At 51.0% G+C, this 20,144-nt stretch overlaps 2 protein-coding genes across 4 annotated transcripts; both read right to left on the reverse strand.

The window, feature by feature from the left end:
• Positions 1 to 675: 675 nt before the first annotated feature.
• On the reverse strand, positions 676 to 11,375 carry LOC100606627 (cytochrome c oxidase subunit 6B1). The gene is made up of 4 exons (XM_030820125.1): positions 11,200 to 11,375; positions 8,162 to 8,278; positions 4,773 to 4,873; positions 676 to 863 (listed from the first exon to the last, which is right to left on the reverse strand). Exons 2-4 carry the CDS (start codon positions 8,265 to 8,267, stop codon positions 810 to 812), a joined length of 261 nt encoding a protein of 86 aa, XP_030675985.1. The 5' UTR covers positions 8,268 to 8,278; positions 11,200 to 11,375; the 3' UTR covers positions 676 to 809.
• Positions 11,376 to 15,291: 3,916 nt separating this feature from the next.
• ETV2 (ETS variant transcription factor 2) lies at positions 15,292 to 18,447 on the reverse strand. 3 transcript variants are annotated; one of them, XM_030820127.1, is made up of 7 exons: positions 18,036 to 18,447; positions 17,662 to 17,758; positions 17,494 to 17,577; positions 17,145 to 17,225; positions 16,436 to 16,915; positions 15,818 to 15,930; positions 15,292 to 15,511 (listed from the first exon to the last, which is right to left on the reverse strand). In XM_030820127.1, the coding sequence occupies exons 2-7, from the start codon at positions 17,729 to 17,731 to the stop codon at positions 15,311 to 15,313; spliced, it is 1,029 nt and encodes a 342-aa protein (XP_030675987.1). In that variant the 5' UTR covers positions 17,732 to 17,758; positions 18,036 to 18,447; the 3' UTR covers positions 15,292 to 15,310. The 3 variants fall into 3 exon arrangements, with proteins under 3 accessions (XP_030675987.1, XP_030675988.1, XP_030675986.1); XM_030820128.1 differs by lacking the exons at positions 16,436 to 16,915; positions 17,145 to 17,225; XM_030820126.1 differs by lacking the exon at positions 18,036 to 18,447 and having other exon boundaries at positions 17,494 to 17,731.
• Positions 18,448 to 20,144: the final 1,697 nt, after the last annotated feature.

Raw genomic sequence — 20,144 nt, forward strand, 5'->3', positions numbered from 1 at the left:
CAAAAAAAAAAAAAATAAATAAATAAAACAAAATAAAATAAAATTTGTATCTCTAAGAGATACATATAGTTCCTTATTTCTGGATAAAACATAATCTTTATATATTTTATATTATAATCTATATAATTTGCTTTAAAATTATGTAGGGTGGGTGCACACATAGAAACTTAGGTTATTCTGTATAATCAACTATTTGACTCATTGACTGGCACAGAGAGGGTGGTCAAGGTTCAATAAAATTAAGTTAAAAAATGCTAGGCATGGTGGCTCATGCCTGTAATCCCAGCACTTTGGGAGTTCGAGGCAGGTGGATCACCTGAGGTCAGGAGTTCGAGACCAGCCTGGCCGACATGGTAAAACCCCATCTCTACTAAAAATACAAAAATTAGCCGGGTGTGGTGGGGTGTGCCTGTAGTCCCAGCTAGTCGGGAGGCTGAGGCAGGAGAATCACTTGAACACCGGAGGTGGAGGTTGCAGTGAGCAGAGATCGTGCCACTGCACTCCAGCCTGCGTGACAGAACGAGACTCCATGATAAACAAACAAACAAAAAAATTAAATTAAATTAAAACAAAAAATAAAAACAAAACAGAAAAAATACTCAAGCCCCTCCCTGGTCAGGGCACTGATTCTAGCCCAGCTTCTTGCCACTGCCTAGCCCGTTCACACGCACAGTCTCACTTTTCCAATGAGTTTTTATTAGCAGGTAAGTCATGATTTAGGATCCCGGGGTGGGGATCACTGGGTACTAGGTCCCCCTTCACCATCCTGGAAGAAGGACGGAGGACAGGGAAAGGGAGATGCAGCCAGTTCAGATCTTCCCGGGAAACGTGCCTTCAGCCCGTTGCTCATCCCAGTCTGTGACCTGTGGAAAGACAGTGTTATTCCCTCCGCAGTGGGGAAACGGAATGGATGGACTTCTTATCTTCCTCACTTTGCCCACCTGTTTGTTCAACCAATATCCACAGGTACCTGCTGTGTGCCAACCTCTATTCCAGGGGCTGGGGAATCAGCAGTGACCCCAAAAGACAGAAATCGCTGTTCTGAACAAGCTGACATGCTGGGAGGAGAGTAATGGGCAGGAAAACCCCAGGCCCACTGCAGAGCTGTCGATGGGGAGATCTGTCACTGTACAGAGCTCCAAGGGTGGGCCCTACTTTGAAAACCTCAAGTCAACACTATGCTGTTTGTCCAAATAGGGGAGATGGAATAGCAGGCAGCTGTGAAAAAAAAAAACGAGGCTGATTTATCTTCTGGCATGAATGGATGGATCTTCAAGATACATAGTCAAGTGCAAAAAAGGTGCCAAACAGAATACACAGTGCAATCCCACCACTGACCACAGGCGATGTTTAGTATAAACAATGATGGAGGCTGGGTGTGGTGACTCACGCCTGTCATCCCAGCACTTTGCGGGGCCGATGTGGGAGGACTGCTTGAGCTCAGGAGTTTGAGACCAACCTGAACAACACAGCAAGACCCCCATCTCTACAAAAAAATAAAAAATAAGCCGGGCATGGTGGCTCATGCCTATAATTCCAGCACTTTGGTAGGCAAAGGTGGGAGGATCGCTTGAGCCCAGGAGTTTGAGACCAGTCTGGCGAACGTGGCAAAACCCTGTCTCTACAAAAAATACAAAACTTAGCTAGGCATGGTGGCATGCACCTGTAGTCACAGCTACTAGGGAGGCTGAGGTGGGAGGACTGCTTGAACCCAGGAGTTCGAGGCTCCAGTGAGCTATGATACTACCACTGCACACCGCACTCCAGCCTGAGTGACAGAGTAAGACTGTCCCTAAAAAAAATAAAAAATAAATAAAAAAATATGAAAAGGCCCATATAAGGTCTATGTCAACACTCCCTGAAAGTAACACTCTACTCTTTGTGGACCTCACAGGCAGTTACAAGCATAAACGTTTTTACATACATACACGCTCACATTTTATGCTGTAAGGCAGGGGTCCCCGAGCCCCAACCTATACCTACCAGGTACTGGTCTGTGGCCTGTTAGGAACTGGGCCCCACAGCTGGAAGTGAGTGGCAGGTGAGCGAGAGAAGCTTCAACTATATTTACAAGCACTCCCTAATGCTCGCATTACTGCCTGAGTTCCACCTCCTGTCAGATCAGCAGCAGCATCAGATTCTCATACGAGTGCGAACCCTACTGTGAACTGCGCATGCGAGGGATCTAGGCTGCACGATCCTTATGAGAATCTAATGCCTGATGATCTGTCACTATCTCCCATCACCCCCAGATGGGACCATCTAGTTGCAGGAAAACAAGCTCAGGGCTCCCACTGATTCTATAGTATGGTGAGTTGTATAATTATTTTATTATATAATGTAATAATAACAGAAATAAAGTGGACAATAAATGTAATATGCTGGACTCATCCTTACACCATCCCCAACCCTGCCTGTGGAAAAACTGTCTTCCATGAAACTCATCCCTGGTGCCAAAAAGGGTGAGGACCACTGGTGCAATAACAAACAGTGGATGAAAGCATGGACAACAGAGAGGCTGAATCTGAATCCCTGCTCCATCACTTCTTAGCTGTGTGACTTTGGGCAAGTTACTCAACCTTTCTGGGCCTCAGTTTCCAATTTTGTAAAATGAGGATACTAATAATAGTACCTACCTCATACGGTTGTTTTAGCATGTTGACCTTATGTGATGTAAAGTGCTAACATGGCCAGGCGTGGTGGCTCACGCCTGTAATCCCAGAACTTTGGGAGGCCGAAGCAGGCGCATCACCTGAGGTCAGGAGTTTGAGACCAGCCTGGCCAACATGGTGAAACTCTGTCTCTACTAAAAATACAAAGATTAGCTGGGCATGGTGGCAGGCGCCTGTAATCCCAGATACTCGGAAGGCTGAGGCAGGGGAATCGCCTGAACCCAGAAGGCGGAGGTTGCAGTGAGCTGAGATTGCACCACTGCACTCCAGCCTGGGAGACAGAGCAAGACTCCATCTCAAAAAAAAAAAAGGGCTAACAACATAGCTGGCCCATAATAAATACCAGCGGTGTGTGCCTACTTTATTTACATACACACACCACACCATAAAAACTCCATCCTTGCAGATTGACTCCTACTATACAGATTGTTCTGCAACTTGCTTTTCCTGTGTCTTAGCATTCTTTCTGTGTGCCAGCATGTAGATCACCACAGTCTCCATAAAGACTATCAAGATAAATGTTTTAACTTGGGTTATTTCCAAATATTCTCCATTACAAACAACTCTGCAATGGGCATCTTTGTACATGAAGATTTTTGTAGCATCCCTAGATGTGGAATTGCCAAGTTAAAGGGTAATTTTTTTTTATTTTGAAAGATTCAGCTGGGTGCGGTAGCTCATGCCTATAATCCCAGCACTTTGGGAGGCTGAGGCAGGCAGACTGCTTTGAGCTCAGGAGTTCGAGACCAGTCTAGGCAACATGGTGAAACCCCATTTCTACAAAAAAATACAAAAATTGGGCCAGGTGTGGTGGCTCATGCCTGTAGTCCCAGCTATTCAGGAGGCTGAGGCTGCAGTGAGCCGAGATCATGCTGCTGCACTCCAGTCTGGGCAACAGAGCAAGGCTCAAGAAAGAAAAGAAACAAAGGAAAGAGAGAAACAGTGAGAAAGAGCGAGAGAGAGCGAGCGAGAGAAAGAGAGAGAGTGAGTGAGAGAGAGAGAGACAGAGAGAGAGAGAGAGAGAGAGAGACAGGCACAGTGGCACGTCTGTAGTCGGAGCTACTCAGGAGGCTGAGGCAGGAGGAACACTTGAGCCCAGGAGTTCGAGTCCAGCCTGGGCAACATCATGAGACCTTGTCTTTAAAAACTTTTTTTGTTTTTTAAACAAAGGGCAGGGGCATAGTAAAGAGCTATTAAATATTGACGACAGATCTGGTCAGATCAGGGCTGAAAGGACTGTCTTACTGTGTCATTATTTAGAAGTCCACACTGAAGTAGGCAGGGGTGAAATGACATGTCTGGGACTTGCTTTAGAATACTTCAGCAAAGGAAAGAAGAAAAAGAAAAGGGGTAGATGAAGAAACTGTGGATAAATCTTGATAACTATTCACTTTGGGTGATGGATGTATTCGAGGTCAATGAATTATTCTCTCTACTTTGAAAATGTTCATAATAGGGCTGGGCGCGGTGGCTCATGCCTGTAATCCCAGCACTCTAGGAGGCCGAGGCAGGTGGATCACGAGGTCAGGAGATTTGAGACCATCCTGGCTAACATGGTGAAACCCCGTTTCTATTAAAATACAAAAAACTAGCTGGGCATGGTGGTGCACACCTGTAGTCCCAGCTACTTGGGAGGCTGAGGCAGGGGAATTGCTTGAACCCGGGAGGCGGAGGTTGCAGTGAGGCAAGATCGCGCCACTGCCACTGCACTCCAGCCTGGCGACAGAGCAAGACTCTTGTCTAAAAAAAAAAAGAAAGAAAAGAAAATGTTCCTAATAAAAAAGGACAGGACTGCACAGAATTGTGAGCTACACAGGGATGGGAACCCAGTGCTGAGTGTGTATTTGGAGAGTGCATGAGTGAGCTACATCTAGCAAAGTGCCCTGGTCGCCTCAGCTGAGAGCACTGACTGGTTGAGAGGCATCAGCAGAAGGAGAAAGGGAGGCAATTCTAGGCGAGAGGAAAGGCATTGAGTCCTGGGACAGTGTGGTGCCCTGTCCTCCCTCTGCCCCTCACAGATGAGCTCCCACCAAGCCACCACACTCCCCTCTGCTAAGACCCCACCCCAGCATCCCAAGGGCCCCGGCAGGAGGCACATACCCAGGATGTGGGGCAGAGGGACTGGTACACACGCTGGTACCATTCACACACAGAGATATTGCCTCCTTTAGCGGTCATTGCCTTCTGACAGCGGTGGAAGTCTGTGAAGAAAGGGGTTCAAGTCAGCCCAGATCAAGAGTTGGAACACTTTTTTTTTTTTTTTTTTTTTTTTTTTTGAGGCAGGGTCTCGATCTGTCACTCAGGCTGGAGTGCAATGGTGCAATCTCAGCTCACTGCAACCTCTACCTCCTCCTGGGTTCAAGTGATTCTCCTGCCTCAGCCTCTCGAGTAGCTGGGATTACAGGCGCCTGACACCACGCCCAGCTAATTTTTGTATTTTTAGTAGAGACAGGGTTTCGCCATGTTGGCCAGGCTGGTCTTGATCTGCCCGCCTCGGCCTCCCAAAGTGCTAGGATTACAGGCGTGAGCCACCATGCCCAGCAAAATTACATTTATAAAGATGTTCACAGCCACACCATTTGTAAGAACTCCAAAATGGAAATCACCCAAGTGTCCAGGCATAACTGGACAGCAATGAAAATGAGCAAGCTATATGCCACAGCATGTATGGATCTGAGAAGGTACTGAATGAAAAAATCCAAACACAAAAGAATACATACGGTATTTACAAAGTTCACAAAGAGGTGAATCTAAACACGGTGGTAGCCGGGCATGGTGGCTCACGCCTGTAATCCCAGCACTTTGGGAAGCCGAGGCAGGAGGATCACTTGAGGTTAGGAGTTCGAGACCAGCCTGGACAACATGGTGAAGCCCTGTCTCTATTAAAAATACAAAAAAATTGGCCAGGCACGGTGGCTCACGCCTGTAATCTCAGCACTCTGGGAGGCCAAAGCAGGTGGATCACGAGGTCAGGAGATGGAGACCAGCCTGGCCAACATGGTGAAATCCCATCTGTACTAAAAACACAAAAAATTAGCTGGGTGTGGTGGCACGTGCTTGTAGTCCCAGCTACTCAGGAGGCTGAGGCAGGAGAATTGCTTAAACCCAGGAGGTGGAGGTTGCAGTGAGCCGAGATTGTACCACTGCACTCCAGTCTGGGCAACAGAGTGAGACTCTGCCTCAAAAAAAAAAAAAAAAAAAAAAAAATTGGCCAGGCACGGTGGCTCACACCTGTAATCTCAGCACTTTGGGAGGCTGAGGTGGCTGGATCACGAGGTCAGGAGTTTAAGATCAGCCTGGCCAAGATGGTAAAATCCCATCTCTACTAAAAATACAAAAAAAAAAAAAAAAAAATTAGCTGGGCGTGGTGGCAGGCGCCTGTAATCCCAGCTACTAGGGAGGCTGAGGCAGAGAATTGCTTGAAGCTAGGAGGTGGAGGTTGCAGTGAGCCGAGATTGCACCACTGCACTCCAACTTGGGCGACAAAGCAAGACTCTGTCTCAAAAAAAAAAAGAAAATTAGCTGGGTGTGGTGGCGGGCGCCTGTAATCCCAGCTACTCCGGAGGTTGAGGCAGGAGAATCACTTGAACCTGCGAGGCAGAGGTTGCAGAGAGCCGAGATCATGCCACTGCACTCCAACTTGGGCAACAAGAAAGAAACTCCATCAATAACATAACAATATAACATCACACATAACATATACAAAATAAAATAATAAACACGGTGTTAAAAAACAAAGCTGTGCCGGGCGCGGTGGCTCAAGCCTGTAATCCCAGCACTTTGGGAGGCCGAGGGGGGCGGATCATGAGGTCAGGAGATCGAGACCATCCTGGCTAACACGGTGAAACCCCGTCTCTACTAAAAATACAAAAAAATTAGCCGGGTGTGTTGGCGGGCGCCTGTAGTCCCAGCTACTCGGGAGGCTGAGGCAGGAGAATGGCGTGAACCCGGGAGGCGGAGCTTGCAGTGAGCCGAGATCGCGCCACTGCACTCCAGCCTGGGGGACAGAGAAAGACTCCGTCTTAAAAAACAAAAAACAAAAAAAACAAAACAAAACGAAACAAAACAAAACAAAACAAAAAAAACAAGGCTGTGAGGCCAGGTGCAGTGGCTCATGCCTATAATTCCAGCACTTTGGGAGGCCAAGGCGGGTGGATCACCTGAGGTCAGGAGTTCAAGACCAGCCTGATCAACATGGTGAAACCTCGTCTTTACTAAAAAAAAAAAAACAAACAAAAAATTAGCTCAGCATGGTGGCGGGCGCCTGTAATCCCAGCTACTCGTGAGGCTGAGACAGGAGAATCACTTGAACCCAGGAGGTAGAGGTTGCAGTGAGCCGAGATCGTGACATTGCACGCCAGCCTGGGCAACAAGAGCAAAAAACTCAGTCTAAAAACAAAACAAACAAACAAAAAACAAACAAAACAAAGATGTGATCACCCCCAGTGAGTGGGGTCACTGCTCTACTGGGGAGAGCAGGGTGTTGTGTTCCAGACAGGATATAAAGAAGGCAGGGAGGCCAGGCGTGGTGGTTCATGCCTGTAATTCCAGCACTTTGGGAGGCCGAGGCGGGCGGATCACCTGAGGTCAGGAGTTCGAGACCAGTGTGACCAACACGGAGAAACCCCATCTCTACTAACAATACAAAATTAGCCGGGCATGGTGACACATGCCTGTAATCCCAGCTACTAGGGAGGCTGAGGCAGGAGAATCGCTTGAACCTGGGAGGCGGAGGCTGCAGTGAGCCGAGATCGCGCCATTGCACTCCAACCTGGGCAACAAGAGTGAAACTCTGTCTCCAAAAAAAAAAGAAGGCAGGGAGATGAGAATGTGGGCAATGTCTGCTTTTCTATCCAGGTTATGGTTGCACAAGGGGTTCACTTTAGAATTATTCATTTAGCTGTACATGTTTGTTATGTGCTTTCTGTGCATGTTACATTACGCACACACGTACAGCTTAAAAAAAAAATCATTGTAGGGGCCAGGTGCAGTGGCTCACACCTATAATCCCAACACTTTGGGAAGCTGAGGCAGGAAGATCGCATGAAGCCAAGAGTTTGAGACCAGCCTGGGCAACAAACTGAGACCTCTTCTCTACAAAAAAATTAGCCAAGTGCAGTAGTGTGGGCCTGTGGTCCCAGCTACTCGAGAGGCTGAGGTAGGGGGACCTCTTGAGCCCAGGAGGTTGAGGCTGCAGTGAGCTATGATTGCACCACTGCACTCCAGCCTAGGTGACAGAGTGAGACCCCGTCTCTGGAAAGAAAAAAAACAAAACCATAATAATAATAAAAAATTTAAATTAAAAATCATTGCAGAAACTAAAGTTTGTAACCCTAGCCTGGACCTGAACAGCAGGTGATGAGAGGCATGGGCCTTCCAGAGTAAGGATGTTCAGAATGAAAGGGAGGAGGCTGGGGTGGATGGGTCCCCTAGGAAGAGGCAAGCGGTGAGTGACTAGAGGTATGTGGCCAGGGAAAGGTCCTGCTTACCCAGGTAGTTCTGCCAGCAGTTTCTGGTCTGGTTCTGGTTGGGGAAGCGGCTGTCAAAAGGGGCAGTCTTGTAGTTCTTGATTTTGGTCTCAATGTCTTCCGCCATGGTGCTGAATCCTGGAGGCGAAAGGAGTGCGTGTCGGCAGGGGCCCCAGGGGCCCTGAGCAAGCCAGACTACCCAGGATCAATGGAAGAGGGCAGGCACAGAACAATGGGCTGGGTGTGAACAAGTTCCTGCCTCTCAACATACACAGAGATGAGGGGCAGGGCGAATCCACACATCTGAGTGTGGAGGTCACAGCAAGGTTGGGGTACAACTCCTCAGCAAAATCAAGCCTGGTCCCCAGATAACATGAGTTAACACTCACTGAGTGCTTACTACATGCCAGGCGCTGTTCTACACACTTTACTCCTACAGCCACTCTAAAAGGTAGGAATTATTACTATCACCATTGCCCAGACGAGGAAGGAACAGGGTGTCTAAGTGACTTCCTAAGCTTAAATGGCATAAAAATAAATGGTGGGCTGCCTCCGTTGTTGGCATAATCTACACTGCAAAGATTCTTAATCTTTTTGGTGCCACAAACTCCTCCGCAGTCTGATGAATCCCATAAACCTCTCGCTGAATTTTTTTTTTCTTTTTTTGAGACAGAGTCTTGCTCTGTCAACCAGGCTGGAGTGCAGTGGTACGATCTAGGCTCACTGCAACCTCCACCTCCCAGGTTCAAGCAATTCTGTTGCCTCAGCCTCCTGAATAGTTGAGATTACAGGCACCCGCCACCACGCCCTGCTAATTTTTTTGTATTTTTAGTAGAGACGAGGTTTTACCATGTTGGTCAGACTGGTCTCCAACTCCTGACCTCAAATGATCTGCCCGGCTTGGCCTCCCAAAACGTTGAGATTACAGGAGGGAGCCACCAAACCCAGCCTGAATATGTTTAAATGTATTTAAAAATGCATAGGTTCCATGAGTACATGAAGTGAAAAAAACCTGCACAGCATCACAAAGAAAACCAGTTATATCAAGCTGAGGATTCATTAAGGAATACAATATTCACCGGGTGCGGTGGCTCACACCTGTAATCCTAGCACTTTGTGGTGGGGGGGGGGGGGGGTGGATCACCTGAGGTCAGGAGTTCAAGACCAGTCTGGCCAACATGGTGAAACCCTGGCTCTACTAAAAATAAAAAATTAGCTGGGCATGGTGGCAGGTGCCTATAATCCCAGATACTCTGGATGTTGAGGCAAGAGAATCACGTGAACCCAGGAGGCAGAGGTTGCAGTGAGCCGAGATTGTGCCAGTGCACTCCAACCTGGGCAACAGAGCAAAAACACTGTCTCAAAAAAAAAAAAAAAACTAAAATTTTGAAGTAATCATGAGTGAATATAGTATTTTGTGACATTTGCAGTTATAATGTGATATAAGAATATCTGTGATTTTGGGTGGGGCACGGTGGCTCACACCTGTAATCCCAGCACTTTGGGACGCTGAGGTGGGAGGATCACTTGAGCCCAGGAGTTCAAGACCAGCCTGGGCAACATGGTAAAACCCCATCTCATCTCTACAAAAAAAATATTAAAATTGGCCGGAAGCGGTGGCTCACACCTGTAATCCCAGCACTCTGGGAGGCCCAGGTGGATGGATCACCTGAGGTCAGGAGTTCGAGACCACCTTGGCCAATATGGCGCAACCCCATCTCTACTAAAAATACAAAAAATTAGCTGGGCATGGTGGCGTGCACCTGTAATCCCAGCTACTCAGGAGGCTGGGGCAGGAGAATCACTTGAACCCAGGAGGCGGAGGTTGCAGTGTGCCGAGATTGTGCCATTGTACTCTAGCCTGGGCGATAGAGTAAGATCTTGTCTCAAAAAAAGAAAAAAAAAAAAATTAAAATTAGCCAGGTGTGGTGGCGCGTGCCTGTGGTCCCAGCTACTAAGGCAGGATCGCTTGCGCAGGGCAACAGAGGTTGCAGTGAGTCAAGATTTCTCCACTGCACACCAGCCTGGGTGACACAGAGACCCTGTCTCAAAAAAGGAGAAAAAAAAAAAAAGAATGTCTATGATTTTCATTGCTAACAAAATCACAGCTGCTGCTGGTACTACCGAGGTTGTTGCCTCAAAAGGTTAGTAAAAACACAGATGTAATTCCACCCCCCACCCCAACTCAAGTACTAGCATTCTTTGAATTCTACCAACTCTGCGGACCCAGGGTTAAAAACCTTTAATATAATGTCTCTGAAGAAGTGACAGTGTTCATTGGAAACCTGAGAGAGAAGTGTCTATATTCCAGGGAATCCTAGGAGTCGTGAGGCTATACAAAGACTTGCAGAGCAGTGTCAAATTCAAGCGACGCAAGGTAGTGGTGGGGAGTCCGGAGCATTAAAACAGTCTTTAGGTGGGCAGGTGGGGTAAAACACCAGCTGCTGGGACACAGACGCAGTAGGGTGAGAGCATTAAAACAGTCTTTAGGTGGGGAGGTGGGGTAAAACACCAGCTGCTGGGACACAGACGCAGTAGGAAGGATCGTTACCGGCGAGATATCGACCCGGTATCTGAGGATGAGGGTGCATCGGAGATGACGCTGCGGCCCCTCCAACGTCCAAAAGGGAGGATGGACTGGACACCTGGGAGCCAGGCTGCGGCCCAGGCAAGACTCGAGAGGCCACGCCTGTGAATTAGCCAAGAAAAGCCCTGGAGGACAAACTCCTGGGCCAAATCCTGGTCGCTGTGTAGGCTCAGCTAGGTCGCTTGGTATCTCTGAGCCTGTTTACTGACAAAAGGGGATAATCGCGGGCCATATCTCATAGGGCTGGTGGGAGAGTTAAATGAATTAATTGAAGTTGTTTGGGATGTTGCCCGGCATCAAGGAACAACCGTATCATTGTTAGCTCTTACGAAGAACAGAACAACAGGGCCCCGGGGTCCAGGGAGGCCGGACGCCGCCAGCCGGAAGCCTCAACCCGTTCTCAGGGAAGCTGGGGTCCGGCTCCTCAGCCCGCTAGACTGGGGTCCCAGGTTACAGAACCCTCCACACTCACCTAAAGGCACCCCGGATGCAACCTGCAGCTCAATGTGACCCTCAGCAGACACCACAGTCGGACAGGAAGCGGAACTACGACCAGCCGGAAGCTGAGAGAGGTGGGGACTAGGGGAGTCTTCCGAGCGGCTTCAGCTCCCTCCCAGGAGTCCACCGAAGTCATTCAAGCCACGCCCAGCAAGAGAACTACGACTTTCTACTGGGCTAAATGCTTGTTCATCATCACTTCTGGCCCAATCGTGAGCTTGCGCGGCTGGGGCTCGGGCGCCTGTGGTTACCCGGTCTCATCATTTCCGTATCTTCACTCGGAGAGAGCGTTATAGATCCCGGGGCTGGCTGGAGGGTAGGTGTGGGGAAAAATGTCCCAGCGAAAGTACTTTTATTAATGCAAGAAATATTTATTGAACGCTTTTTCTGTATCAGGTATTTCTTTTCTTTAAAAAATTTTTTTTCTTTTTAAATTTTTGAGACAGGGTCTTACTCTATGGCCCAAGCTGGAGTGCAGTAGCGCGTTCTCGGCTCACTGCAACCTCCGCCTCCTGGGTTCAAGCGATTCTCCTGCCTCATCCTCCCGAGTAGCTGGCATTACAGATGCACACCGCATCTCCTGGAGATATATATATATATATATGCATTTTGTAGAGATGGGGTCTTGCTGTGTTACCCAGGCTGGACTCGAACTCCTGTTCTCTAAGCAATCCTCCCGCCTCGGCCTTCCAAAGCGTTAGGATTACCGGCGTGACCCACCGTATCCGGCCATCAGGCACTTTACGGGTTGAGAAAGCATGCTGCACAGAACACAAAAATCCCTACCCTTATAATATTAAATAATTACAGCGCCAGTTGTTAGGGGATTGAAAACAAACCAGTCTCTCCCCAGGTGTCACTCGTCAGGGTATGAGGAATGCCCGGATTTTACCTCCCTGCTCGTTACCATCTTTTCCCAAACCTCAGAAAGCACAGATTAACAAAGATTTGAGTGGCCAAAGGCTCAAGAACCTGTCTTGCATCCCAGGCAGGTGGGGTTAGGAGTTAAAGCTTGGATCTGTGAAGGGTCTGGCAGAAAGGATTCCATTTGGGAAAATGGCTAACTCTGTCCTTCTAGCCACAGAGTTGTCCTTGTCTCTAATCTTTCTCTCACACCCGATAGCTGACCTATCAAGAAATCCTGTTGGTTCTGCCTGTAAATATATCCATAATCGTCCTCTAGCACATTTGGTTTAAGGCATCATCACCTTCAGACTGGGCTATTGCAGTGGCCCACTCCCTGGTCTCCTGACTTCCAGCTGCCCTCTGCAATGTGTCCACCTAGCCAGAGGAACACTGGTCTGACTTTTAGTCTAAAGCCAATGTCCTTATAAATGATCTACACAATTTGGCCCTTTTCTTTCTTTTTTTTTTTTTTTTAAACTGAGTCTTGCTCTGTTGCCCAGGCTGGAGAGCAGTGGCACGATCTTGGCTCGCTGCAACCTCCGCCTACTGGATTCAAGCGATTCTCCTGCCTCAGCCTCCTGAGTAGGTGCGATTACAAGCGCACACCACCACTCCCGGCTAATTTTTGTATTTTTGGTAGAGAGGGGATTTCACTATGTTGGTCAGGTTGGTCTTGAACTCCTGACCTCAGGTGATCTGCCCACCTCGGCCTCCCAAAATGCTGGGATTACAGGCGTGAGCTGCCCTACCTGGCCAATTTGGCCTTTTTTATTTTATTTTATTTTTTATTTTAGACAGAGTTTCGCTCTTGTTGCCCAGGCTGGAGTGCAGTGGTGTGATCTCGGCTCACTGCAACCTCCACCTCCCGGGCTAGAGTGATTCTTCTGCCTCAGCCTCCCGAGTAGCTGGGATTACAGGCATGCGCCATCACACCTGGCTAATTTTGTAATTTTAGTAGAGATGCGGTTTCTCCATGTTGGTCAGGCTGGTCTTGAACTTTTGACCTCAGGTGATCTGCCCGCCTTGGCCTTCCAAAGTGCTGGGATTACAGGCGTGAGCCATTGCACCCGGCTATGTCTGTTCTTTTAAATTATGTTTACCTCTTTTTGCCTCCCTCAATAGAAAAGAATCATCATAAAGGAAGAATTTTTGTCTGCCTTATTCATTCACCATTGTATCTAAAGCAGTGCCTGGCACACAGGAAGTGCTCTATAAATATTTGCTGAATGCAAGAATTTCTTGTGGAAATGAAGGAGGCATCTGGGGACTAGGAGAGGGAGCTATGAAAGAGAACTGCTTTCCTTCCTCTCCTGTCTGGCCTTTAAAGCTTCTCACATACCATCTGGGGTGCAGTGTCCAGACGGAACTGGGTCAGGAACCTCTTCTTACACATTCTGTGTCCATCAACATTGTGGTTATTTGTGGAATTACCTGTTTACATGCATGTATTCATCCCCTGCAATGAGATCTTCCTAAAATCGAAATCCCTTTCCCTGCTTAAAACCCCTTGATGGGGGCCAGGCACGGTGGCTCACTCCTATAATCTCAGCACCTTGGGAGGCCAAGACAGGTGGATCACCTGAGGTCAAGAGTTCAAGACCAGCCTGACCAACATGGCGCAACCCCATCTTTACTAAAAATACAAAAATTAGCTGTGCGTGGTGGTGCGCACCTGTAATCCCAGCTATTTGGGAGGCTGAGGCAGGAGAATTGCTTGAACCTGGGAGTCCGAGGTTGCAGTGAGCTGAAATTGCATCACTGCACTCCAGCCAGAGTGACAGAGCGAGACTCCATCTCAAAAAACAAAACCCTTGATGGCTCCCCAGGAGCCCTGGAGACAGTCCGGGCTCCTCACCACGGCCCACAGATCCTTTATGAATTGGTCCCTGTTGCTGCTGTAGCCACGTTTATTTTTAATTTTTTAAATAGAGATGGGGGTCTCTCCTATGTTGCTCAGGCTGGTCTGGAACTCCTGGCCTCAAGCCATCCTCCTGCCTCAGCCTCCCAAAGTGCTGAGATTACATGTGTGAGCCACTATGCCTGGCCCACATTGATACTTTTGAGCAGTGGTATGAGATCGTCCACCTCTGGGCCTTTGATCTTGTTCCTTCTGCCTGAAACATTCTTTGCCCACCTGATTTCTCAAATCAGCTGTCTCCTCCAGGGAGTCTCCCCTGACCCTTCTCCTCCTGGGCTAGATCAGGTCTCTCCTTTTGGCCCTCCCTCAATCCCCTGGAGGCTTCTCATCCCAGCTCAAAACACTCTGGTGATGGGTCTGTCTTCCCACTGGACTGTGAGCTCCTTAAGGGGAGGGTCCAGGGCTGTCTTGGTCCCTGCTGTATCCCCAGCATCGCTCACAGGACGACCACACAGCAGGCTCTCTTTAGGGGCTCAGTGGCTCTCAGAATGGCGTAGGCTCTCTTTACAGTGTAGGTCTGAGTCCTGTGTCCTCCAGCTTGGAGTGGGGAAAGAGTGAGTGGTGTTGGGGTGCAAGCACTGGTTTTAATTCTTTGACGATCCCTTGCACTGGGAGGACACACAGCACAGTAAGCCCTTTTCAGGGTCTGAGTCTTCTCTTCAAGGGGACACAGCAGATATACTCTCATGATTGGGTCTGATTCCTTTACAAATCCCGACACAGGGCAAGGACACAGTAGGCCCTATGGGCTTTGGGTTTAGTTTCTTTGCCTGTCTCATCACAGGGCGGGCACATGGCAGGCTCCCTGAGTCTGGGTCTCCTTTGGTCATTGCCCAGCACTGGAGGTGAGTGGTTCCTTATCCCAAAACTAACCACCGAGGTGGGAGGTCCGCGAAGACTGCGGAGGGAATGAAGGCAGGGTCGAGAGGCGGGGCCTAAGGGGGCGGGACCCGGGAAACTGACGGCGAGGGGCGGGGCTTAGGGACCTGGGCGCTTAAGAGACTTGGGGCTGGTGGCCCGCACTTCAGGGTCTTCGGGGAGGAGAGGACTAAGACACTGCAGTCTTTTAGGGAGCAAGGATCCAGGCCTCTGGATCATGTGAGAGGAAAGAGATGAAGGCCCAGACGCCTGGGTCTCCGAGGTGGGGAAGCCAAATTCCAACATGTGGAGCTGCACACTTAGGCTCCCTAGCTGGTGTAGTCAGTATTAGCGAGAAGAATGCAGCAGAGGAGCACGCGCGAAGAGGTTTGACCGGGAATTTTTATTGTGTCTCTGCTCCCCGTCCGCCCCCTGCACAGTCCAGATAGGCTAGGCTGGGCACGCAGCCCCCGAAGCGGTACGTGTACTTGCGCCCCCCGCTCTTGCGCACGATGTCGCGGCGATAGTAGTAGCGCAGGCCTCGGCTCAGCTTCTCGTAATTCATGCCCGGCTTTCTCTTGCGCTCGCCCCACAGCCGAGCCACCTAGGACAGAGGTCGGGCTCGGTCGGAGTGGGAAGGGGCGGGGCTTGGCGATAGTGGGGCGGGGCGGGCCTGGGGGCGGTGTGCAGTGCAGACCTGGACGAGGCCTCGCAGAGCCGGGTGGAGAGTGGGTTGGTTAAGGCAGGAGTCCAGGCGGGAGACTGGGTTTGAGAAGGGTTGGGCGGGGCCTCGAGTGGGCCGGGGAGGGGCGGGGCCGAGGGCTAGGCGATTGAACCTAGCCCTTGGGCGGGGCTAAATAGAACCAGAAGAGACGGGGCAGGATTTGGCTGGGCAGGGGAGCTGCCCCACCTCTTTGGGGTCGCATAGCTGGAACTCGCGGCTGTTGCCAGTCCAACGGATGCAGCTGCTACGCGCCCCGTCGTGGAGCAGCTCCAGGAGGAACTGCCACAGCTGAATGGGACCTGCGGGATGAAGGGAGGGGCACACTCAGTCTTTCCGGCCCTAGATCACACCACTTCAATGATCTAGAGGTCCGGGTCCTCCCAACTCGGGACCCAGGAGTCCGGATCCCCCCCTTCTCTGAGATCCACGAGTTCAGATCCCTCCATATAGGGGACCCAACAGTCAGCCTTGGAGACTCAAGCGTCCTAGGGCCCAGTCTCAGAGATTTAGGAGTTTGGCCTACCCATCTCGGAGACCCAGGAATCTGGGCCTTCATCGCTTTCGTTTTATATAATCCAGGAGCCTGGGTCCTCATCCCCTTGGTCCCTATAAGACTACCAGTGTCTTAGCCCTCTCCTCCCCAAGGACCTGGAGTGCGGGCCACCGGCCCCTCCTTCCTCGAGCCCCTGGTCCCTAAACCCCGCCCCCTAACTGTCAGTCTCCCGAGCCCCGCCCCCTTAGGTGCCTGGGTGCCGGCTCAAGACTCCAGCTTTGCCCTCCCCGCAGTCTTTGCGGCCCTCTCACCTCGGTGGTTAGTTTTGGGGCATCGAACCAAACTGGCACGGTCCGACTGCGGGCTCGGTTCGGAGGAAACGGTGAGAGCTGAGCTCTGGTACCCCTTCAAAGGGATGGTGCCATCCGCACGCAGCCCCGGGTTCCAGGAGGTGGTACAGTCCGGGCCCGCGGGCCCGCCCCACGAAATGGTACAGTCCGTGCGCGGCTCCCAGCCCAGGCCACTGCCCCAGTAGGTGACGCCGTCGCGGCCCACAGAACAGTCCCAGCTGGTGTTACTCCCGGCGGTCTGGGCGCGCGACCACGAGGTGGCCCCTCCCGCCGCGGGGACACAGTTCTGGCCCGCGGCGCCTTCGGAGCCGGCGGCGGGGATGGGGCCCGGGCCGGGAGGGGCGGGGCCCAGGGTCTGCGAGGCTCCGCTCCAAGAGTCCCAGGCTGTGCATGCCACGTCTGTCCAGTCTCCCGACCACGGAAGAGCCTGAGGGTCGGGCTCTGTGAGGAGTAATGGATCCCGAGTGAGGGTAGCCCAGGTGCCCCCTCAAAAACTCTAGGGGTCTCAGCTCTCAGCCCTGGCACTTGGGGGCCGGCTGTCCCGTATCCAGGTCATGCCACCTTGAGGTCGCTGGTGTTCTCAGTCCTCAAAGATCAGGGAGTCTACACCTCCAGCCCTGGTGCCTCGGGACCCCAGTCCCCACCTCCCACCGCCTCTCCCCACACTCACCCTCCCCCCATGGAACTTCTGGGTGCAGTAACGCGGAGCCCCAGTCCAGCTGTGGGAAGCTTGCCAGGGATGAGCTTGTACCTGAGTCTGGGGAGGAGTGTGAGCAATGACAGAGACCCCTTAACTACCCACTCTCTAGTCTTTACTTGTCAGGGACTGGGAGTTATGACCCCCCCAGCCCCTATTTCAGCACCCCGCGCCCCCTTTTCCTTCACCCTCAGGGGGTCAAGCACGCGCCCCCCCCACCCCCAGTCCCAGGAGCCTAGGCACGCCCCCCTCCTCCCTTTGCCCTAGGATCCCAGCCTCCCCTCTTCTTTTCCAGCACTCAGGAGTCCCAGCCCGAAGCCACCTTTCCAGCATGTCTCTGCTGTCGCTATCGGCGTGTCCCCTTGGAGTGCCGGATCAGGGAAATAGAAGCCTAATTCGGCTCCTTCTGCAGGCGATAAGGGGTTAGGGTCAGCAGGGGCCCCACTTGGACACCCTCCCCACACACGTTGTGGCAGCCTCGGCAGCCTACCAAGCCCTGCCAGCTTGTTCCCTGGAGGCACTTCCTGTGGGGATGCCTCATCCCAGTTCCACACGTCCATGGATGCGATGAAGGCCTTCTGAATATTCTGGGTGGGGAAAAGTCCAGATGGCAATGGGTGAGCTGGTGACACTTGGAGGCCCTGGAGTCTGGGCCCCAGCCCTAGCTTCCCTCAGAGCCAGGAGTCCAGGCCTCCGCTCCCTCCTTCCCCAGGAGCCTAGAATCTTGGTCCCGGGAATGAGGGACCCTAGCTCTCTTCCTCTCTCAGACCCAGGAGTCCAGGCCCCTGGCTTCTTGGGAGTCTAGTCCCCCAGGTCCTTCCTAACCCATACACCCAGGCATCTAGTCCTCAGTTCATGGCTCACCTCTGGCGGGTTCCTCTGCCCCCAGCCGGGGGTCTCAGCCCCATTTCATACCATGCACCCCCTCCCCCAAGGGCCTGGGCAAGGGGGAATTTTCCGAGACGTCAGAGCAGGGGTCGCAGCCAGGCTCAAGTTGCAGGGGCAGGGGCGGGGCCGAGCCTCGACCTCAGCCTTGGGGATAGGTGCTGGCCTCTGGGGCTGCCCTGCTGCAGGGGTGGCGTGGGCTTGGAGCGGGGCTTGGGGAACAGCGGGCTGGGTGAGGGCGGGGCGGAGGCTGGGAGAAGTTTACGGGGTGATGGGGGCGGGGCGAGGGGCTTGGTGAACAGGCTGTCTGCCTCAGGGTCTTGATCCTGCGACATGGGGGGAGTCAGGGGAGAGGGTCTGGGGTCAGCTGGGCTGAGCTGGGCTTATCTGCAACAGGAAGAGGGATTTCCGGCCAGATTCCCCCACCCGCCCCCAGCGTCAGCTGACGTCACAATCGGCAGAGTAACTGCGGGGGCGTGGAGCAGGAGTGAAGGCCGACCCAATCCCCCACCAGGCCCAGTAGGGAGGGCGTCCTGGGGCTGCTTCCCAGGAGTGCCAATCATAACAATATTGACATCAACAATTTCAACAATAACAATAGTAGCAATAACAGCCAACATTAAATGAGGGCTCATTGTGTGAAACCAACTGTGCCATACCCCTTCATTGAATCCTTCTGTAAGGCAAGTACAATACATACTCTCATTTGATGAAGGGGGAAGGTAAGGCAGGCATCCTCCCACTGCTCTCCTTCTCCAGACCCCATGCCCTTCCGTGCTGTAACAGTTTAGGACAATTGGGGAAAATGGAGTATGAACTGAAAATGAAATATCATAGAATTCTTTTCTTAGATTTGATAATGGTATTCAGGATGAAAGATATCATTTAGGAAATGAACTCAGAGATGAAATGTTATAATGTCTGTAACTTGTGGTTGGGTGCGGTGACTCATGCCTGTAATCCCAGCACTTTGGGAGGCTGAGGCGGGTGGATCATGTGAGGTCAGGAGTTCTAGATCAGCCTGTCCAACATGGTGAAACCTAGTCTCTACTAAAAATACAAAAAATTAGCCGGGCGTGGTGGCAGGTGCTTGTAATTCCAGCTACTCCGGAGGCTGAGGCAGGAGAATTGCTTGAACCTGGGAGATGGAGGTTGCAGTGAGCCAAGATCATGCCATTGCACTCTAGCCTGGGGAACAAGAGCGAAACTTCATCTCAAAAAAACAAACAAACAAAAAAGTCTGTAACTTGCTCAAATAATTCAGCAAAAAAAACCAACAAAAAAACAGCTATACATGTAACATATACATACATGAAATATTTAGGACATACCTAAACTATGAAATTGTTCATGTAAAATTCAGTAACTGGGTGTCCTATATATATATAAAATATTTTTTGAGATGGAGTCTCACTCTGTCACCCAGGCTGGAGTGCAGTGGTGCGATCTTAGCTCACTGCAACCTCTGCCTCCCAGGTTCAAGCAATTCTCCTGCCTCAGCCTTCCAAGTAGCTGGGATTACAGGCAAGCACCACCATGCCCAGCTAATTTTTTGCATTTTTAGTAGAGACGGGGTTTTGCTATGTTGGCCAGGCTGGTCTCGAACTCCTGACCTCAAGTGATCCACTTGCCTCAGCCTCCCAAAGTGCTGGGATTACAGGCGTGAGCCACCATGCCTAGGCTAATTTTTGCACTTTTAGTGGAGATGGGGTTTTGCCATGTTGGCCAGGCTGGTCTCAAACTCCTGGCCTCAAGCTATTCACCTGCCTTAACCTTAGTGCTGGAATTAGAAGCATGAGCCACTGCGCCCAGCCCATCCTGCTGTATTTTAATAAGTATATAATATTTACCATTAAAAATAACTTTTGCATATAGGCATCTTCCAATCCCCAACCCAGCCTCTTGATCATTAACTACTTGCCGTTCTGGAGAGCGGGTGGCACTGCTCCTCCTTCCATTTTACAGAAAGTAAACCGGGCTCCTTGAGGGAGTTTATCAGGGTCCCATGGGGTGGGAGTGGGACTGGGATTGGAATCAGTGTGGGGTGAGCCACAGAGCCCTGGAGCATCACTGGTCCCTCTTATCCGT

This window comes from Nomascus leucogenys, chromosome 10 (genome assembly GCF_006542625.1).
Source record: "Nomascus leucogenys isolate Asia chromosome 10, Asia_NLE_v1, whole genome shotgun sequence".
NCBI classification, from domain to species: domain Eukaryota; kingdom Metazoa; phylum Chordata; class Mammalia; order Primates; family Hylobatidae; genus Nomascus; species Nomascus leucogenys.

Excerpts from the sequence above, each read along its gene's own strand:
- LOC100606627 (XM_030820125.1), bottom strand. The coding sequence starts at position 8,267 with ATGGCGGAAGACATTGAGACCAAAATCAAGAACTACAAGACTGCCCCT. Across the intron at positions 4,874-8,161 it reads CTGCTGGCAGAACTACCTGG|ACTTCCACCGCTGTCAGAAG; the intron begins GTAAGCAGGACC and ends CTTTCTTCACAG. Across the intron at positions 864-4,772 it reads CCCTCTGCCCCACATCCTGG|GTCACAGACTGGGATGAGCA; the intron begins GTATGTGCCTCC and ends GTCTTTCCACAG.
- ETV2 (XM_030820126.1), bottom strand. The coding sequence starts at position 17,731 with ATGGACGTGTGGAACTGGGATGAGGCATCCCCACAGGAAGTGCCTCCA. Across the intron at positions 17,226-17,493 it reads AGCAGAGACATGCTGGAAAG|GTACAAGCTCATCCCTGGCA; the intron begins GTGGCTTCGGGC and ends CCCCAGACTCAG. Across the intron at positions 16,916-17,144 it reads AGAAGTTCCATGGGGGGAGG|AGCCCGACCCTCAGGCTCTT; the intron begins GTGAGTGTGGGG and ends TACTCCTCACAG.